We start from the raw sequence: 19753 nt of genomic DNA on the forward strand, positions 1-19753 counted from the left end.
CTAGGAGTTGGGCAACTTGTGTTTGAGGGTTAGGGTCTACCAGAGCTTTTTTCGGCAGAGGTTGATCAGAAGCCCTGAAAAACTGCTCCAGCCGATCCATACACCCCTCGAATTGCTCCGTGGTCCACTTGGATGACCCAAATGGACCCAGCCAAGTAGGAACTGGGTCTTCCGCCCTAAGGCGTGGAGGATCTCCTCAGGGTGCTCGAGAGGGCTACTTGGCTTTCTTCATAAGAGCCTTCAGGGTCGTCTTCCAAATCCGTGGAAAACCTTTCGGCTGATTGGCCCATAACTGTGGGCGGAACTGGTACTAGGCCCACCGCCGTAGCAATCCTACTGATGCTCTTACTGATAGTCACCGAATCTTCAGGAGACGACGCCTCCGATGATGGCTTCTCGGGTAGAGGCCTACTCGTAGGCCTGCACGGGCCTTGGAAACATTGGAACCCGTCGAAGTTTCTTGTTGAGAAACTTCAGCGTGTGTAGTAGTTTGGGGAGTAGCGCCCTTGTTATGTTTGTTAAGCCCAGTCATGCGCTGCTGCGGATGCGGGGAAGGCTTCGTATCAGATCGATCCGATGGCGCTTTCGCCTTCTTCGACGAAGTTGTCGAGGAGGGCGCTTGGGTTGTGTGCTTTGTGCGGTGCGATTGTACGCCCCTGTCACTGGGTGTGGTCCCTGTAGCAGGACCGGAGTCGAGCCTGGAAGGGGAGGGGACGGGCGTGGCGGCTCTAGAATAGTCCGCCTCAAGGTCTATAACGTCCGCGTTAGACGTTTGGTCATCCGATGTAACCCCGTCACTTTCGGCTGGTGTCGCGGCAGGGGAGAGAGGCTCCACGCGTGACATTCCATATGCGGCCCACCGCTTCAATCGGCGCTCCTTAAGGGTTTATGAGTTTACACGCCGAACACCGCTTTAGTGCTCTAGGGGGAGACAAGCGTACACGACATGTGCTAGTCTTTCCACGGATCACTGACCCTACACACAGGGCAGAATCTAAATGGGAGTCCTTTCCATAGCAGAAGGGAAAGGTGACCAGACCAAAAAGTAAAGTGGAAAAGAGGAAAGTCATCATAGCAGTATGGCAAACCCCGAGCCGACTCTCCCTACTGTGTAGGCCGGCCAGAAGGCCCGACCACGTGCAGGTCGGAATGTCGGATTTTAAGCGCCGGAACCCACAGCCGTAGACAATTCCCCCGTAGTCTTCGTCGAAGATGTTCTTGATAGGCGAAGTGACTTAACGGGGATTAAACCGACAATTCGGTAAGATAAACAATGTCTCATGAAGAGCTCCGCTATAGGGCGACCAGTGATCTGGGCGGAAAAAAACAATCTGAGGGACCTCGGCGCGTGAGGGATTTTGGGTACTACACATGTCACGATAGGGATAGTGTTTCAGACACGCCTATGCCGACGTCCCCTTTCGGTCCCCTGAAAGACAGGATGCAATACTCTGGTTACCACTGGATGTCGGACCATATGCACAGCATGTGATTCTAAGCAGATTAACAAGCATCAAAAATCACTTTTTATACTTAATGCAATACTGGGGTTGTGGAAAAGGAAAAGGTTAGGGAATGAAAAAGGTTAACAGTTCTCAGAACAAGTGAATACTTGCCAATGGGTCAGAAGAGTCTGCAGGGAGCCAGGGCAGCCAAAGTCAATTTGAGCAATGTCTAGGGAGCTGAGGCACTTCTTTCAAATAGCACAAAAGTCTTGCACAATGTGATTTAGAGTGTTTGTAGAAATAGAATCACTGTAGGTCCAAAAGCTGTAAGGCTTGTGAAGGCAAAGCTGCAAGCAACTCTGCAGAAAAAGCAGCTAGTGCAAGTCTCCAGTGAGAACAAGCAAGCTACAAAAGAGGCAAGTACCCCTTCAGGCAAGGCAGTACCTTAGTTTGGAAGAAGAGATCCAGCTGGCTTCTGTTCTGGTTGCAGTCCTGCAGATCCTGCTTCCTGGGCCTCAGTCGTGGGGACAAGGAATAGGACATCTATGGGACTCTATAGGAGTTTTGAAGATAGTCGGCGGCAATGGGCCCTTTCCAAATCAGCGACACTTTGCGATTTCAGCTACCAGTCAATAGCACCACCGCGGTTCTTGGACACTTAACAGACTTCCCTTGCTTCTGGGGTCCAGCACTCTGTTGAGGTGGCGGTGGCTTGGGTCGTCCTGCTTCAGGATGGTCCTCGGCTTCCTGAAGGTCTGGTCTGGCTTAAAGACAATACGCTCAATTGTTGTGTTCCTGACCCCTTGCACTATGTTCCAGCAGCAGCAAGGAAGTAGTGCCAGAGAAGAAAGGGTTTCCAGGCAAGTTAGTCTTGGGGTCAATTGGTCCCACCAACCCAAGGGGAGAAGTCATACGTTCTGGGCTTCTCTAGTATATATTAAATTTGGAGCTTCAGCTCTGCAGCAGGGCATCACAGGGCAAACCAACACTCTAGGAGTGTGCAGCAAGCTTCTCTTCCAGTTTCTTTCTTCGGTTCCTTCATCCAGTGGTCAACACTGCCTTCTGTTCAAGAGACCTCACGGTTTATGCAGGTTTCTCCCGTTCAGGCACAGCCTAGCTGTCGCTCACACAGCAGGGTGACTGTCCAAGGACAGCCAGCCAGCCATTCACCTTTGGGTGCATTCACGCAACCAAGGAGACCAAGGACAGGGAGTTTCTGGCACCTCCCTTGCTTCCTGCACTGCAAGACACTGGGTGGGTTTCAGCACTGAGGTCCGCCAAAGTAAAAACGAACAATGGGGTTAAACCTGGTTTGGTGTGCAGAGTAAAACCCAAGACTGACCTCACAAACAAGAAATGGTGAAAAAAGACGACCAGGGCCATTTTGACAAAATGTCACCAATACCGCAGCTGCAAATACAGCCTGCAGTAAAAACACACATATGGTAGGAAAATTAAACCACTGCCACCAGCCATCACTTGTAGTGAGGGTAACAAACAATGTTACACGAGTAACCAGGAAGAGGGGCTACTAAGTAACCCCCCCCCAGTATTTCCAAATAAGATGGGGTGTATTGGACCTACATTGAAAAAACAGTTAAGTAAAGTCAATTTCACTTTACTACTCTTGGGAACAGTAGTTTACCAAACAAAAAGGCATTTTAACCTTATGAGAAATCCAAAGAACTTCTCTGCGACACTGCACTGAAGGTGCTGTGGGTCACAATACAAAAAGGTAGATGCCTATGGAGTTTGTCAGACTCCAAAACCAAACGAAACAGTCCAAATCAGATCATAAATACGAGTGAGAAAAACGTCTCACTCACATCAGGATAAAATTTAAAAGTCTTAATGTCCAGAAAAAGAGCTGGGGGTCGCTAAAGTTTAGGGGAATTAGCACAGAAGAACAAGTTACTTACCAATGGTAACTTTCTTTCGACTGGATGTTCCTCCCACGTATTCCATATCTTTGCTATTTCCCAATATCCAGCTTGAAAAAAAAAATTCCCAGTAGAGGGCGCTGTGCGACGATGACTGTCGAGTCGATATCCCTCGAAGGCCTCCGTCGCAACATCAATGTAATCACGGGTATAAGTAGCACACGCAGCATCAGTTGATCAGTTACGTTTTGAAGAGCAAAGCCAGTGCTCAGGATGGGATAGCTGCTTCCCTTGAGGAAGCGCAGACTAACCACAAGGGAAGTTTTACTGCGGGGAAGGATAGGAGGGGCAAGCTGGAATATGTGGGAGGAACATCCAGTCGAAAGAACGTTACCATGGGTATGTAACTTGTTTTTCGAATGGATTGTGTCCTCACACGTATTCCATATCTTTGATAGACTCCCAAAGCACAGATATAAATATATGCACAGAGTGCAGTACTGCTTTCCCAAATTTTGATTCTTGGCCAGTGGAGGAATCCAGACTATAAAACCTCGTAAAGGTGTGTGCAGACGACCATGTGGCAGCTGCACAAATGTCTTTTATTGGAACTCCTCTTTGAAGAGCTGACGAAGCTGCGATACCCCTGGTTGAGTGAGCCCTTGTATGCTCTGGAGAGTCTTTGCCGGTCAATTTGTAGCTTTCTGCAATAGTCAGAATAATCAATCTAGAGATGGTCAGTCTGCTGATGGCTAGGTCCAACTTGTGACCTGTGTATCCCAGAAACAGTTGGTCAGTGTGCCTTAATTTTGCTAGTCTGCTGATGTAAAAACTCAAGGCACGCCATGGATCCAGTCTGTGTAGTCTTTCTTCCTCTTTCCCCTGGATGTGGAGGAGGGTAAAAGGAAGGCAAAGTTATTTTCTGGGTGATATGGAATTCCGAAAGGAACGTGGGGAGGAAGTTCGGCTTCACCTTTAACACCACTATGGCCTTATGAAAGACCGCGTGAGGAGACTTGCAGCATAGAGCCTGTAACTCACTCACCCTTCGGGCAGATGTTATAGCCATCAAAAACACAGTTTTGAAGGTAAGAAGTCTTAATGGGGATGAATGGAGGGGTTCAAAGGGAGTACCCATTAGAAGATGTAAGACCAAATTTAGGTCCCACAGGGGGACTTGAAAAGGAGTTGGGGGTAAACATTAGTTAGCCCCTTTAAAAATTGAATTACCAAGGGTATTTTAAAGTAGGAGACTTCCTCAGCAACGCGCTTGAAGATGGACAGCGCTGTTAGGTTGGCTTTTATAATGCCAATCTGGAGCCCCAGATTTGCCAAGTGTAAAAGAAATGACAACACCCTTGGTGTATTGCATGTGAAAGGCTCAACATTCTTTTCTCTACACCAGCTGCAGAACTTTCCAATGGCAACGGTATAAAGATTTAGTTGTTGACCTTATGGCCGAAAGAAACACCTCCATTACGTTGTATGGGATGTCCCAAACTTTGTATCTCAGCCTCTCAAACAATGCGTGAAGGCTGAAAGTCCTGGTATCTGGATGAAGAACCTGACCCTCCTCTCGCGAAAGAAGATCCTCTTTGTGGAAGACGAATCTGAGGACAGATGGACATGTCTAGAAGGTCCGGGTACCACGTTATCCTGACCCAATCCAGGGCAATTAGGATCATGGATTTCCTGAACCTCCTCAACCTCATTACGCGAGGAATGACAGGGATTGGAGAAAACGCATACATTGGGGAAAAGTCTCAGAAATGTGCTAATTCCCTTCACCTTAGAGACCCCCAGCAACTTTGCTGGATTTTTAGGACTTGATTTTTTTACCTGGAGAGTGTGACCCTTTTTTCCCCCCACTTATGTATTTTGATGTGTCTTACTCTTGTGTTATTTGATTATGGAGTTTTAGATAACTCCATAGGCATCTTTTCATGTGTGTCACACAGCACCTTCAGTGCAGTGACACAGGGAAGCCTTTCATGCTGTCCCAAGGGTTAAATACCTTCTCTGGGAAAAAACTACTGTTTCCCAGTGTAAGTAAAGTCAAAATGACACTATTAAATTCCTAGACCCCCAGCACCCCCATCTTACAATAGAGTGCTGAAGGTGTTACCTAGTATCCCTTGTGTCTGGATACTCATATAACAGTCAAATGCTACCCTTTACTCTCGAAATGGCTGGTGGCAATGGTTTTACAACGAACTACCATGATTTTTCACGACCGCGAACACCGGTAGCGTTAAAATCGCAGGAGCCATGTTTTTCAAGATGGTGTCTGAGCCCCCTTTGTTTAAACAAGTCCCGGTCTTTTTTTTGGAAGGGTCCTTCTAGAGTTTCTCTGCGCGCCAAACCAGGTTTGGTCCCTTTGTTTCATCGCCTTTGGCGGGCTTCAGGACTGAAGACCGCCTCTGGCGCCAGAGTGGCTGGGGTGGGCAGGAATTGAGGGAGGTGCCCGAAACTCCATGTGCTTAGTCTCCTAGGAGACCCAAAAGCACTCTGGCGTGATTGGCTGGCTGACTGTCCGACAATGACAGCCACCCTGCTGGGTAAGTGGCAGCTAGGCTGGAATGAATGGGAGGAAACTGGATAAAAGGCGAGTCTCTTAGCTTGGCAGAGTCGACCACTGGAAAGAAAGAACCGAAGACGAGCTTGAAGACGACGGCTGCTGCAACCCCTGGACCGTTGGTTTGCCCAGTGAAGCCCTGCTGCAGGTCCGAATCGCAGAGTTAATCTCGGTCGAGAAGCCCTCCAAGGACTACTTCTCCCTTTGAGTTGGTGGGACCAATCAACTCAAACCGTAAACCACCTAGATAGCATTCTCGGAGCTGGTCGTATTTTCTTCAGAGTGCAGCAGGAAACCGAATAACCGGGGAGAGGGACACCAGTTTGTGCGTTTACTACAGCTACCGGAATTGAAGATTTGACAAGTGCCAGCTTTGACCAGTGCAGGAGTCCCCCGAAGTTCTCCCTCTTGTCCCCACAACTGAGGTTCAGGAACAGCGAGACCTGCAGGAAAGAAGTCTTCAGCTGCATCTTTTTCTTCTCTGTAAGGTACTGTGAAAACCTGACCGAGTGAACTTACCTCACAAAAGTGCTTTGAACTTTGGCAAATTGCAGGCCTAGTCAGCTTGTGACCCAACATCGGATTCTTTCTTTTAGGAACTACTTCTGAGACCTTTGGCAAAGACTTTTCTGTTTAACTAGCAGAACTGCTTTATCCTATAAAAGACTTTAGCCCATTGACTTTGGCCTAACCTACTGCATTGAAATGACTCCTCGGGTGAACTCTAAGTAGTTGCACTGTCCAAGAGTAACTATTATTTTTATTAACCTGCTTTTTTGCTCCTCCTTCAAAGAGCCGTACAGTTTAAAGTACTGAAGAATATTTATGTGTACTATAGATTGCCTCCTTCTAGTGAATGTTTTATAACTGACGGTGAAATAAAATAATAAGTTTTACCAAGAAACCCCGAGTGTAAGTTTATTTGAATACCTGCGATTGTAGACCTCTGTGTAACATCATTACAGCTCACATTCCCTCTTGAGATCAGCCTGGCTGCTCAGCTCCGCTACCCTCTGGCAGCAGAAAAATGCAGGATGCCATGAGGCTGATCAACCTCAAAAAAAACAAAAGAAAAGGCAAAATCGGATACCAGGGAGACCACCAGGGGGCGCAGAGAGACTGGCTGCTTGAGCCTTCGCCTCCCTCTCCAGGCACGATACTACAGCGTTTTTCAACCGTTAAAAGCAAACCTCATGCCATAAAATTAGCATGTTTCCACTCCGGAATACCCACAGCTCATCTGGGTGCAAGTACAAGAAAAACCAGGACCTACAACGAGTAAAACACTACATGCGGGGATCCCGCCCCACGGAGCCACAGCAGGACTAATGCCGGCCCGCAGCTGTGTGGGTTGAAACGTGGAGACGTCCGCCAAACGAACGTCCAGCGCTTTCCCAATAGAGTGAATATCCAGAGACTTGGCAAGCCGGAGCGGGGGCGCCTCGCCCGACAACAGACTGGTTAAAAGCCCAGCGGGGTGGGCACGTGCCGCGAGGAGCCGGAAAGCCACTGCTCTGCTCCAGGGGGCGTGCGCGCTGCACTCTGGGAGCGCACAAAGAAACCCCACCATCAAGCCTCCACGGCAGCAGTCCACATCACTGGACTGGATGCCCCCCACTCCCCCTTCTCAGGAGTGATCAGCCCGGGGGGCCGCAGGCCAAGTTATTCGGCGGCGGAGTCCCCTGGGGCTCTGCAGGGTGCCCAAGCTTTGTTTGCCTGGGCCCGCTCCCCCTGCAAGAGCTACGTTTTATGCAGCAGAATGAGATGAACACAGCCGGCGCCCCGGGTGGAGCTCATGAAGTAGAGCTCTTGAAGCAGAGACGGCATCATAGCCATTTAGGCGGCTGCAACGAAGAGCCTCCCAATTCCACCCCCTTGCACTGCAACCACACCAGATCATCAAACCGCGAGACACCCACCCCTTCAATCCAGCGTCCCCCAGAGGGGGTCCAACAACCTGTCGCCCCCAGCACATGCAACAGCACTGCATGCTCCGCTCCCTCCCATTGTCAATAAACACAAGGAGTACAGCGCCCCCAATGAACTACATAAACCTTGCCCGGCAGGAAGACTAAAGGTATTAGATAACAGCGGGCCCTGGTCTTGGGGGGGGGGGGGGGGGCAGCCGGGCGACCGCCAAGGGCACCACTAGTCCCCACCACGCCAGCTCAGGGAAGTCTTTCAAGGGCTCCGCCGAGCTGGCGTAGCGAGAGAAGACGCGGCAGGTGGGCGTATTCAATGCCCAGCACCCGATTGTCACCAAATGAGCCCCTCCGCCGCGGTGCCTTCAAGAACAAGGCGCCATTAGCCCCCACCACGCCAGCTCAGGGCAGTCCTTCAAAGGCTCCCTCAAGCTGGCATAGTGTCAGAAGGCGTGACGGGCATCATTATTATTAAATGAGCCTGCGGCGGCAGAGCTCATCTAATAACAGGGTGCTGATGCGCCCTATTCAAATAATTACCGCCTAGCCAGAGAGGTGGTTAAAAAAAAAAAAAGTGTTGCATTTCCTGCCCACGCCCCTTTTCACCAGGGGGGGGGTGATTCGCCCAGGGCGCTGGGACCCCTAAAGCCGGCCCTGGATAATAGCCCAGGGACTTGGGCTGCAGCAATTCCTTAGGAGCAAAGGCCAGTGACCTTGCTGCAAAACACAGCTTCATGATACCATAGGGGGTTGCAACACCCAGCGCCACACCACCACGCACCACAGGTTTTGCCTGGGACCACTCCGCAGCCACCCAAACTTGCAACTTTAGCCAGCACACCCCTCAACGGGAGTTCCAGACTTCAAGCACGGCCGGGAGGAATCTACGGGCATAGCCTTAAAGTGTGCTACTGGGCAAGGGACAGAAGATTTTCAGAGGACTGAGGAAGGCAATTGACAAATAGTGCGGGACAGAGGTCCTTGCCACTCCGAGGTACTCCAGGAGCCGCACTCCACGCCAGCACGAGCAGCAGGAAATTGCATGACACCTGGGGACATCCCAGCGCGCTCATTGCTGTACGTCGTCCCTGAACTTCACTGTTTTTCATAAAGAACCTGCCCGGACATCAACATTAGTCCCCCCCCCCCCCCCCCACAGGGCGATCCTGGATCCGCTCGCCCCGAACAGGCAGCGCTCGTTCAGTCACACCCGAAGCCATGGAACATGAGGTCCAAAGCTCCACAGAGATCCCGGGGAATGACTGACAGTCCCACAAAGTCGGACATTCGCTTGCTGGTGGGGGAAATCGGCTCCATCAAAACCAGCCTAGGCGAATGGCCAAGATGGAAGATCGAATGGAAGCCGTGGAGCACAACTAGCAATCCGCAGACATCACAACAATGACCTGCAAGGCCAGACTCCAGGATTTGGAGCAAAAGGAGCGGAGCGTGATCTGCATCGCAAACTCGACAACCTTAAAAACCGGGAAAGGCGGACTAATATCCGCATTATTTGCCTTGAAGAAAAGCAGGGAGAAACTTCTGCGGGCCTAGAGATCAAAGTAAAAGCACTGATAACCTCCCTATTCGAGACGCCCCCCCCCCTCAATCTGGAGTTAGATGGGATCCATAGAGTGAGTGGACCACCAAAACGCCTGCGCTCTGTCCTGGTGAAAAGCCACTATTACAAACAGAGGCAAGAGATTCTGCAAAAAGCCAGAAACCACGAGCCCATAGTCTTTGAAGGTTCGAGCGTCAAACTATCAGAATTTCTCGACCACGCTAAATATAACGGGGCTACAGGAACGTGGGAACCGGTACTGGTGGTGACACCCCTTTTCGTTGAGCTTCGAATACAACAGAAAACCTCATAATGACCTCAGAGGATGAAGCTAAAAGAGCCCTACAACAACATGGCGAGCACAGAAGGGGAAGCATCCAGAAAAATCACGGGCCGTCGCAAGAAAGGATTCCTGATGTCACCCAGGAGGGGGCGATCTCCAGCAAAGTGGAAAAACAAAAGGCTCAACACCCCATGAAAAAACAATGCCGTTAGTTCATCGCATCCTGAAATGCCCACAAGCGGGCACTATTACCCCGGGGCTCAGGCCTTCAGCAGTGGGGGACATCCCACTGGTGAACAGACGGAGTTAAATGTTTGTCATGAGCAGTTAGACGCCCCAATGGAGCGGTCCTGGAACTAATAAAAATGGCAGAAGTTACAGTTACAATAGTTCTTTGTATGTTTTCCAACAATACTTTAGAGGCATTAATCAGATGACATGTTTGCCTGGAGAGGGGTCCCTGTTGTGTGGCCTTACCGTTTGGTTTTGAGGGCATCTCCATTACCGGAAAATGCCTGCTAAGTTTTTTTCCACAGGGGAAGGTGGGGCGGAGCAACTCATACCAAGGGGAAGGACTACTTTCACTCTGCTAATTAGCAATGCCACATTCACTTCATAGCCCACCAGGGGACCAGTCACTGGCGGGTTGTACACTCGCCACACGACCTATACTGCGTTTCCCCAGCAAGAGGACACAGCATCAGCACACGTCTCAGCATGGCCTCACATGATAAAATAACAATCGGGTCCCTTAATGTTAAGGGCCTAAACTCGCCTTACAAGCGCTCGATGCTAGCAAGGCTATTCAAACAATCAAACCTGGATGTACTGTTAGTCCAGGAAACCAAATACAAAAGGAGGGGAGGAACGCAAGATCATGGGTATGGACATTTGAGACGCAATCTGGGCCTCTGGGTCTGAAAAGAAAGGGGGCGTCAGGATTCTCTGTCTATTGGCCTCCAAATACAGCAGGTCTACAAACACGACCTGGGTAGATACGTGGCCATCAGGGGCACACTTCGATCACACATGGTCACCTTATGCTCGGCTTATGCCTCGAACCAGAACCAACTGCAATTTAGTGAGTCCTTGCTTAACTTCCTTGAGGGTTTGAGAGACGGCACACTGGTTTGCGGATGAGACCTTAATATTATAATAGACCCTACTAGGGATTGGGAATCAATAAGGTTGAACGCCCAACTGCCAAGCCCCACACAAGGGGAGAAATTCCTAAGCCAGCTAAGGGAACATCATCTCAGACTCCTGGAGGGCGACACACCCCGAGTCTCGGGCTTTCACTTTTTACTCTCCCCACATCAAACCCATTCCTGTATTGACTACCTGCTAATCGGTGCTGAAAGCGAACATCTAGTGTTAGACGCCTCCATAGAGATAGTGGCCTGGTCGGAACACAAACTGTTTTGGACCTGGACCCACCTCACTGCACAGAGCAGAGATGGGTGTGCAATGATTATCTCTGCAAAGGCCGAGTGTTCAACGACACGATCAAAACTTTTTTCGACTTAAATGACACTGAAGAGATTGCAAAAAAATCACTATGGGAGGCGGGAAGGGACACACTACAAGGGGTACTGATAGAAAAGGGAAATTGAGTTGAGGGCCAAGATTGCGCACCATGAGCGCAAACTTCCGCCCCTGCTTTCTGGGTGTGATCTACTCATGGCTCATGTCACAACGCTTCGGGAGAAGTTGAAAGATATTGGGCAGAAAAGAGCACTAAAGCAGTTGAGACTGCTGAAACAAATTCTATGAGAGAGGTGACAAAACCCACACTATGCTGGCTATCCACTTGCGCAAACAAAGGGCAGACAGAGCAGTATACAAAATCAAAAGCGAGCAAGGACTCCTGACCAGCCCTAGAGACACAACAGATGGTTTCTCTAGATTTTATACTAACCTATACACCACAGGAAACTAGGGCACACAGTCAGATCAAAGAGCATCTGTCGAGCATACCCCAGAACCCGATAGCGCCTGAACACCTAGAAGCCCTCAATGCTCCAATATTGACTGATGAGGTCAAAAACGCCATCTCCCATCTCAAGGCTGGCTCGGCTCCCGGGAAAGACCGTTTCACCCGATCCTTCTACAAGGCAAATTCTAGTGCCCTCATCCCTCACTTAGCTAAACTCTTCAACATGATACTAGAGACCAGGCAGGCCTCTGTCGTTCACGAGTCAAGAATTGTAGTGATCCCCAAAGAGTGAAAAGACGCCTCACAGTGCGCATTTTATCGCCCGATTTCCCTTATAAATGTGGATGCTAAACTCTACGCCAGCAACTTAGCCTCCCGGCTGGCTCTGGTTCTCCCCCAGCAAGTCCACACAGACCAAGTGGGCTACATAAAAGGCAGACAAGGGGCATATAATGTTCAGAAAACCCTAGATCTTATGGCACACCACAACAAAGACGACGACTGCCCCACTTTGACGTCCATCGATACCGAAAAGGGTTTTGATCGCATCGAGTGGCCTTGCTTGAACACAGTGATGAAATTGGCAGGCTTGGGAGGGGTCTGGGCTAGAGGGGCTAGTTCACTATACCGCAATGCCTCAGCAAAAGTACTTGTTAATGGTATCCCCTCCAACTCTTTTCCCCTTACCCGAGGCACATGACAGGGATGCCCCTTTTCCCCGCTGTTGTACGCCCTGGTAATCGAGCCCTTTGCACAGAAGGTGTGCTCAAACGCTGGAGTCTTCTCCAGCATTGGATCTTTCATGGATTCACATGCTGTGAATAGATTACTTTAGCAGTACCAATCATGCATGGCGGAGTGCAAAGGCAAACCAATATAGAACTCAAATCACATACATGTGAAGAAGAAAAAAAACATTTTTGATCGAGTTCAAACAAAATTTACCCCGCAGTTGCGGGGCCTACCTTATTGAAACAGGCGTTGCAGGACCGCCCGTCCCACCTGCACATCCTCACCATGCTGCTGCTCCAGACAGTAATGTCGAGTAAAGGTATGCAGCACTGCCCAGGAGGTCGCCTGGCAAATGTCCACCAGCGGAATCCCCGGACATAATGCTGCCGACGAAGCCTTAAACGTCGAGTGTGCCCTCAGATTCCTTTCCAAAGGCTTCTCAGCTTTAGTGTGACAGAATGAGATAGCCGATGATATCCAGCGATAAAGTCCTTCCTTGAAGATTGGTCATCCTTTGACGGACGGTCCCTAGGCCACAAACAGCTGTTTAGAAGGTCTGAACTCTTGAGTACGATTCAAATAAAACAACGCCCTCTTGAGTACAGAGAATGCAAAGCCCGTTCTGCAGGCGTGGAGGCTGAAGCGAAGAACGAGGGCAACGCAATAGAAGAGTTTATGAAATGTAATTGGCACTTTTGGGATAAAATGTGGATTAGTAGCCAGCACCACCTTGTCCTTGAAGAACCTCAAGTATGGAGGGTCCACGACCAAAGCTTGCAACTCGAGACATCCTTCTGGCTGAAGTAATGGCCACCAGAAAAGCCACCTTCCAAGACAGAAGCTGCAAAGGCGTCGACGACATTGGTTCAAACGGATGCTTCATCAGGCCTGACAGAACCACATTAAGACTCCATACCGGAGGAAACTTTGACTGGAGGAAAAGTCTGAAACAATCCTCTCAAGAAATGCTTGATGAGACGATCACTAAACAGGCATTGAATGCTGTTTGAGTGAATCTATAAATTGCTGCCAAGTGTACCTTTATGGAGGAGCATGCCAGGCCCTCTTTTACCAACTGCAATAATTATGGTAAAACTTGCTCTGGCGAAATGTTCAAAGGGTCTATTCCAGGTTGGCCTTTACACCATACACAAAACCTTTTCCATTTACTTGCATAGCAACCTCGTCTGTTTCCTCCACCCTCCCATTACTGTTTTTTCCTCCCCATAACCCCTCCAGGACTATCTGAAATGTCGTCAGGCCAAGTATGATAGTCACTTGCTTTGTTCCTCCCCTTCCTTTCTGCACCCCCCTCTCACCTTTTGTTTTCTCCGGCTCTACCAGAAATGTTGTCGGGCCTAGTACGGTAGTCGCCTGTCTGTTTCCATTTCCTTCCCACTCTCCCCCTCCCTTCCTTATCTATGTCATAGCTCTTGCACCATCTGAAATGTCGTCAGGCCGAGTACAATAGTTAATTTCACATCCTTACTGTTCATGGCCTGTAAGAATGTCATTGTATTTTCGCTTGTTCCTTCCCTTGCCTTGAAGCGCTTTGAAACACATTGTGTATAGGCGCTATATAAATAAACTATCATCATTCCTAGACGGAGCCCTTGCTGCTTCCAAAATGCGCCGACAGTCACCAGAAAGCTTCAGCAGGCCAAACTCGGAGCAGTCAGGAGCCAGTCAGGCTGAGAGAGCCCGGATCGTGCCAGACAGCGCCCTTGAGATAGCAGGTCCTGTGTCACCGCCAACCGAATCGGCTCCGCCACGGACAGATGTAGATCGGAGAACCACGACTGCCTGTCCCAGAATGAAGCCACCAGAATAACACGGCATGGTTATCTCCGAATCCATTGGAGGGTCCGTAGAACGAGTGGAAACAGAGGAAATGCATAAGCGAACCGGTTTGTCCACTGGAACGAGAACGCATCCCCCAGAGACTGGGGTGAGACCACCTGCTGCCAAATTCTTTGCACTGCTTGTTTTCCATCGTTGTGAAGAGATCCAACGAAGGACGGTCCCATTTTCAGAAGAGCAAGGATACCTGCCGCTTCTTCAGCAGCCACTCGTGTAGTTGGCTAACCTCCCTGATGAGCGCATCCGCATGCACATTCAGGGAGTGGCCCATGCGCACCGTGTCCAACACCCAACGGTCTGTCGTGATCTTGCACCACTCATCCACGTGTAGTGACACCCTGCCCCCCCACAGCCGACTTTCTCCATGATAGTCATTGCTGCGGCTTAGACTGCCTCCCTCTGGAGGAAGCATCTTGCTCTGCTCTTCTGGACACCTGAAAATCTCTACTTCTTTTGCATCGACTGTGCTGACCTCCTGTACCCCTAAGAGGGGTAACCTGATCGTCCGTAGGCTCAATCTCTGGGGGAAGCAAATAGAGTATTTCCCAAAGCTCCATGGAAGGGACGAAAGGGACGAAACAAGAGCCCACTCTGCAAGGCTCCCAACGACTTGGCAGTCTCACATTCCTCTTTCATACCCTTAAGGGTCTCGTCGATTTTCGTCCCAAACAGCTGCTCCCCCTCACATGGCATGTCCAGAACTTTATAGTGCACCTCTTGGCGAAGGTCTGTGCACTTAAGCCAAGCTTGTCGACGCAGTACTACGATGATCTATTTAAAACCAGATTCTGCCAAGTCCACTGCAATGTTTATACTATGAATGGACACCTCCTCCCCTTTGCGTACCAACATCATAGCAGCTTTACGCTACTCCTCCGGTAGATGTTCCAGCAGAGCAGAGGAGCCAACCGATGCCACAACTCACGATCGTAGCGAGCCATGATCGCTAGAGAATTGGCTGCCTTCACCGTCGTTGCTCCCACGGTCAAAACCTTACCAAAGGCGTCTTGTCTCCTGGCCTCGTTATCGGGGGTAGTGGTACATTTGTGCTGACTCTTGGCTTTCCAGCTAGCCGCCGCTGAAACTACTGACTCAGGAGTTGGCTGTGAAACTAAGCACTTCGGTGCCGATTCCAGGGACCTAAACTTTTTCTCCAGCCTCCCTTTGATAACTGGTTCCAAGAAGGGTTGTTGCATCATACGTAGGCCCTGCTGCCACACGTGGTCCAGGATTGGCACGGAGAACACAGCTTTGCTTCTCTTGCCCATGTGGTCAAACAGGATTAATTCCTTCCGCTCCTCCTCAGGAGCCAACCCGAACTTACTTTAGCCATCATTGCATGAAACGCCCCCACATCATCGGGGGGCGGGGGAGGCTGTGTCGGACTACGAGGTGGTTCTATTTCAACGTCCGACTCCCACGCTGGGTCTCTTGACGGTGATGACGAGCCAGCAGATATGGTCTCCATAGGCCCACTGTCCTATTCGGAATCCGGTAGCTCACCCTCAGGTTGGGAACAAGGGCGATCTTCAGGTACCTGTAGGGGTGAAGGTAATTCGGCCAAAGCCGTTGAACGCGGAGGAACACCTGCAGCATCGACGGTAGGCCCCACCGGAGCTGCGTGCACAGGAGGTAGTCTGGAATCCAGTTGGCCCAACAGAAATAGTAACGTGGACAACACCTGGAGCGATAGCATCGCCTGCAGGCTCACCAAAGGGTAACTAGCTGGACTAGCACCTACACCCATCGATGTCGCTGAACCAACGCATTGCAGGCCCATGGCCGAAGGATCCGCTATTGGATCCCCATCGTCCTCCGCTTCAGAAGCAGTCTCTTGCTGAAGAATAGTGTCTGGTAGACGAGATTAAAAATCAGAATCCTGCCACACCTCCCTCACCGGTAACAAGGTGGTCGACAACAGCATCGGGTCCTTTTCTCCTACCGGAGCCATAAACATCACGGTCAATGACGGTATCAAGGTTAACAGAATCGTCGTCGACGGGACTCCCGACGACGACGTAGTAGGAACTGCAGTCTGTGGCGCAGATATCTCAGGCGATCCCGCCTGCTTGGTCCCACTGGACCGATGCTTTGACAACTCTGTTGGAAGACTTGTGATGGTCCCCTGAAGAGGAGCATCGACGACGAGTCTTTCTTGGCCTTCCCCTGAGACTCTTTCTCAGGCCTACTTCCAGAACCTCGTGACTGGTCCAACCGGCCATGTTTGGATGAAGACTTCCCTTTAGCCAGATGTTTACCTGAAGAGGGGCGCCCACTCTCACCGACCACTGGGACAGGTCGGGACTTTTTTTAACCGGAGGCTCAGCCGATGCTGACTGGCGATGATCTGCCGCTTGGGCTTGTCTCTCCGATGGCAAGCTACGCACCGAGCCCATCTCCAAGGAAGGGTAGGTACCCTCATTCAGCCAGCACACCAACTGCCGATTGCGGTCCTTAAGTGTCTTTTGGGAGAACCCCTTACAGATCTCACAAGACTCGGCCGAATGATGGGGTAGAGGCAATAAAGGCAGTCTATATGCCCGTCCCCCTCATACTTTCCGCAGCCCGAAGGTCGCACAGCGCCGGAACAACGATTTTCATGAAGACATCTTCACCAATCGCACCAACACGTGTAGAAATTACAACAAACACAAGGTAATCCCAACACTTTGGGGACGGTTGAAATCTGAAGGGAAGCCGCGGGGCTATTTATACCCTACGTCCTATTGGTCATAGCTGAAGCACGCAAAAAGGACGTTGATGGGACACTGAAGTGTCAAAGTTTTCCTTAGGAAAACGCCAAGTTAAAATGACCGAGGTTCCAAGCCTGACGGGGAATATTCACAGCATGTGAATCCATGAAAGATCCAATGCTGGAGAAGTTGCTGTTCTCTGTAGCAGCTAAACATTACAAAAAATCCATCTCTGCCAAATCCGCCACATGCAATGACTGCATTGGCATGGCCAAATCCAACACTCGTGAGCTAGTCAACATTCTGAGGGAACGGGAAACACCTACCACCCCTCCAGTCACCATAAACAAAGATGAGTCGTGGTGCTTAAATATCCAAAAACCCATGCTCACCAAAACAGATCCTCCATAAAAAAAGAATGGACACAGAATTATCTCTGGTCGATGTTTTGCTAGCATCACCAACTACCTCACCCCCCTCCCACCTTCAGCCCTAAAAACCTCCCTAGGTTTACTTCAACATTAAGTCATAACTATCTTAAAAGGCCTTAAACCATGCTGATGTAAGAGTGATACCTGTCCTGGAAATATCAAAGATTGCTCTGACACACTTGCACCCCTCATTACCTCGTTTATCAATGCCTCCTTCTCCACAGGAACAGTCCCTACTAACCTCAAGGTAGCCTGGGTACTCCCTCAAAACACCCACATTGGACCCTGATATCCCCAACAACTAACACCCCATCACAACAGTACCTTTCTTGCTAGAAATTCTGCCTAGAGCAGCCTATATGCAAATCCATTTTACAGCCAACCATATCCTGGGTATACGCCAGTCAGGGTTCCGCCCACATCACAGAACAGAGTCTGCACTCTTGGATCTAAAGATTCAGATTGATAAAATCAGAGATAAAGGCAAGCCTGCCTTGCTGCTACTCAACCTATCAGCAGCATTAGACCTAGTGGACTACATAATCCTAGGCCGGCACCTGTCCTCAGCTAACTTCGCTCCTGAGACCACTGCCTGGATCGCCTCTTTGAGGGGGCTGCTACATTAGAGTGTTCTCGGAAAACTCTAATGGACCCCCCCACCCAACACTGATCACCTGCGGAATGCTTCAAGGAAGGATCTTGTATATCGCCTACTTTATATAACAGTCACAATCCCACTATTTGCCCTTCTGGACTCGATCAATGTATCTTATACAAACTATGCGGATGACAGGCAATCTTACTCGCACTCATGGGCAACTACCGTAAAGACACCTCTTCCCTTAACTCTGTACTTGACCATCCAGGCCTGGATGGCCACTCAACAACTATGTCTGAACGAAAAGATGGAGATCCTCCTTGTGGGCACCCCCACAGTGATCAAGAGGTTTACCCCTCCCTCCTTCCCCCCAATACTCCTCCTTCAACATAAATGGAATCCCGATCTCGGTCTCCCCATCTGTGAAAACCCTTGGGGTATATCTTGACACTAAACTTTCCCTTTCAAGGCATGCCAGCGTCATCACTGCCTCCTCCGCCTATACTACCAAGCTAATCAATGCATCCAGACCCTGTCGCTGGAGATCTGCCTCACCATAGCCCGAGCAACTGTAGGATCTTGGCTCGACTACTGCAATGCCCTCTTTGGATACACCACAAACATTAGGAAACTGCAGGTTATTCAAAACAATGCACTTCGAGCAGCGCAAAATGTACCTAAAATGGAACACATCACTGAAGCAAGAACAAAATCCCATTGGCTCCCTGTTTGCCAAAATTTCTCTTCAAAACTCACCCCATCACACAAATATACTTGTCCAAAGATGCCCCCACTATCGATCCCAACAATTCTCTAAAGCATCTTCATCCAAACCCCACCAGGGCTGTCAACACCCCGCGAGTCAACCAGCCCAGATTTTAACGGGGCAAAGCAGGAGGACCCAGCTTCCAGTCCGTTGCAGCCAAGCACTGGAGCTTGCTCCCAACCACCTTGCAAGCTGAACATTTGTCTGGTTATTACAACTGTTCCCCTAACCCCAACTGGCGGTCACCACCACCACCACCACCCCCAAACTGTCACTCCAATCACAATGTATGTCTGTATGTATGTCTACTATGCTTGTAATCTCTCGTAAGTAACTGGTCATGTAATAGTGCCTGGATGCCCACAGGCTTTGCGTGCTCTATAAATGTAAAAATAAAGTCAGATATCTGCTAAAGATAAAATGTCCCTCTAGGGGACATTTGTAGCCAGAAAAGGCCTAAATATTTCAGTATGTGCTCCAATATCCTAACTCTACAGACAGTTGACCCTCGGTTTATAGACTAAAGATTATTCAGTGTATACAAAGTCTTTAGAATGTACAGTAACAATTCCAAGCTGCTTAAGTAAAAAATCAACAGCCAAAGCAAGAAAAATAGGTTGGGTTGTTCAGTAATCCAATACTTGCCATCATGGTAAAGTGGTTGAGGGGCAGCACAACCTTCAACTAGCCTAAACCTAAACAATTCTAAACTTCCGGTCCTGCTAGGGTGGCGCTAAACCTCACGCTGAAAAAAAAGCTTTTTTACATATCTTTGCACTGCTAACTCACACTGAAGGCGTCCTTTATTTTCTTCATGGTGGTAGCAGCCTTATCTGTATTGTCCTCTTCAAGCAGGATACTGGAGGGCTAAAATAAAAAAAAGTGAATCACAGATGAGAAACAGTCAAGTTTGCTTTTATTTTACATGTTCTAATCAGTAAATGTTCTGAAGCACCAGCTTTGATGAGGCTGAATGAAAATAAAGATATGCTCAAATACACAATGTTTAACAACCTCAGTGACATCACAAAGATACGCTATCACTTCATCCACCAACAAACTAGTGCGCCT

General features: G+C 49.5%; 1 protein-coding gene across 3 annotated transcripts in view; it reads right to left on the minus strand.

Annotated features, from left to right (window-relative positions):
* The window catches only part of ZCCHC8 (zinc finger CCHC-type containing 8), a 723649-nt gene that overhangs the window by 499511 nt on the left and 204385 nt on the right, over positions 1-19753 (minus strand). For all 3 annotated transcript variants that reach the window (XM_069619621.1, XM_069619619.1, XM_069619620.1), the window contains exon 5: positions 19472-19549. In XM_069619621.1, the coding sequence (XP_069475722.1) occupies positions 19472-19549 (78 nt within the window). The remainder of the gene's footprint in view (positions 1-19471; positions 19550-19753) is intronic.

This window comes from Ambystoma mexicanum, chromosome 10 (genome assembly GCF_040938575.1).
Source record: "Ambystoma mexicanum isolate Mex_15411 chromosome 10, UKY_AmexF1_1, whole genome shotgun sequence".
NCBI lineage: Eukaryota > Metazoa > Chordata > Amphibia > Caudata > Ambystomatidae > Ambystoma > Ambystoma mexicanum.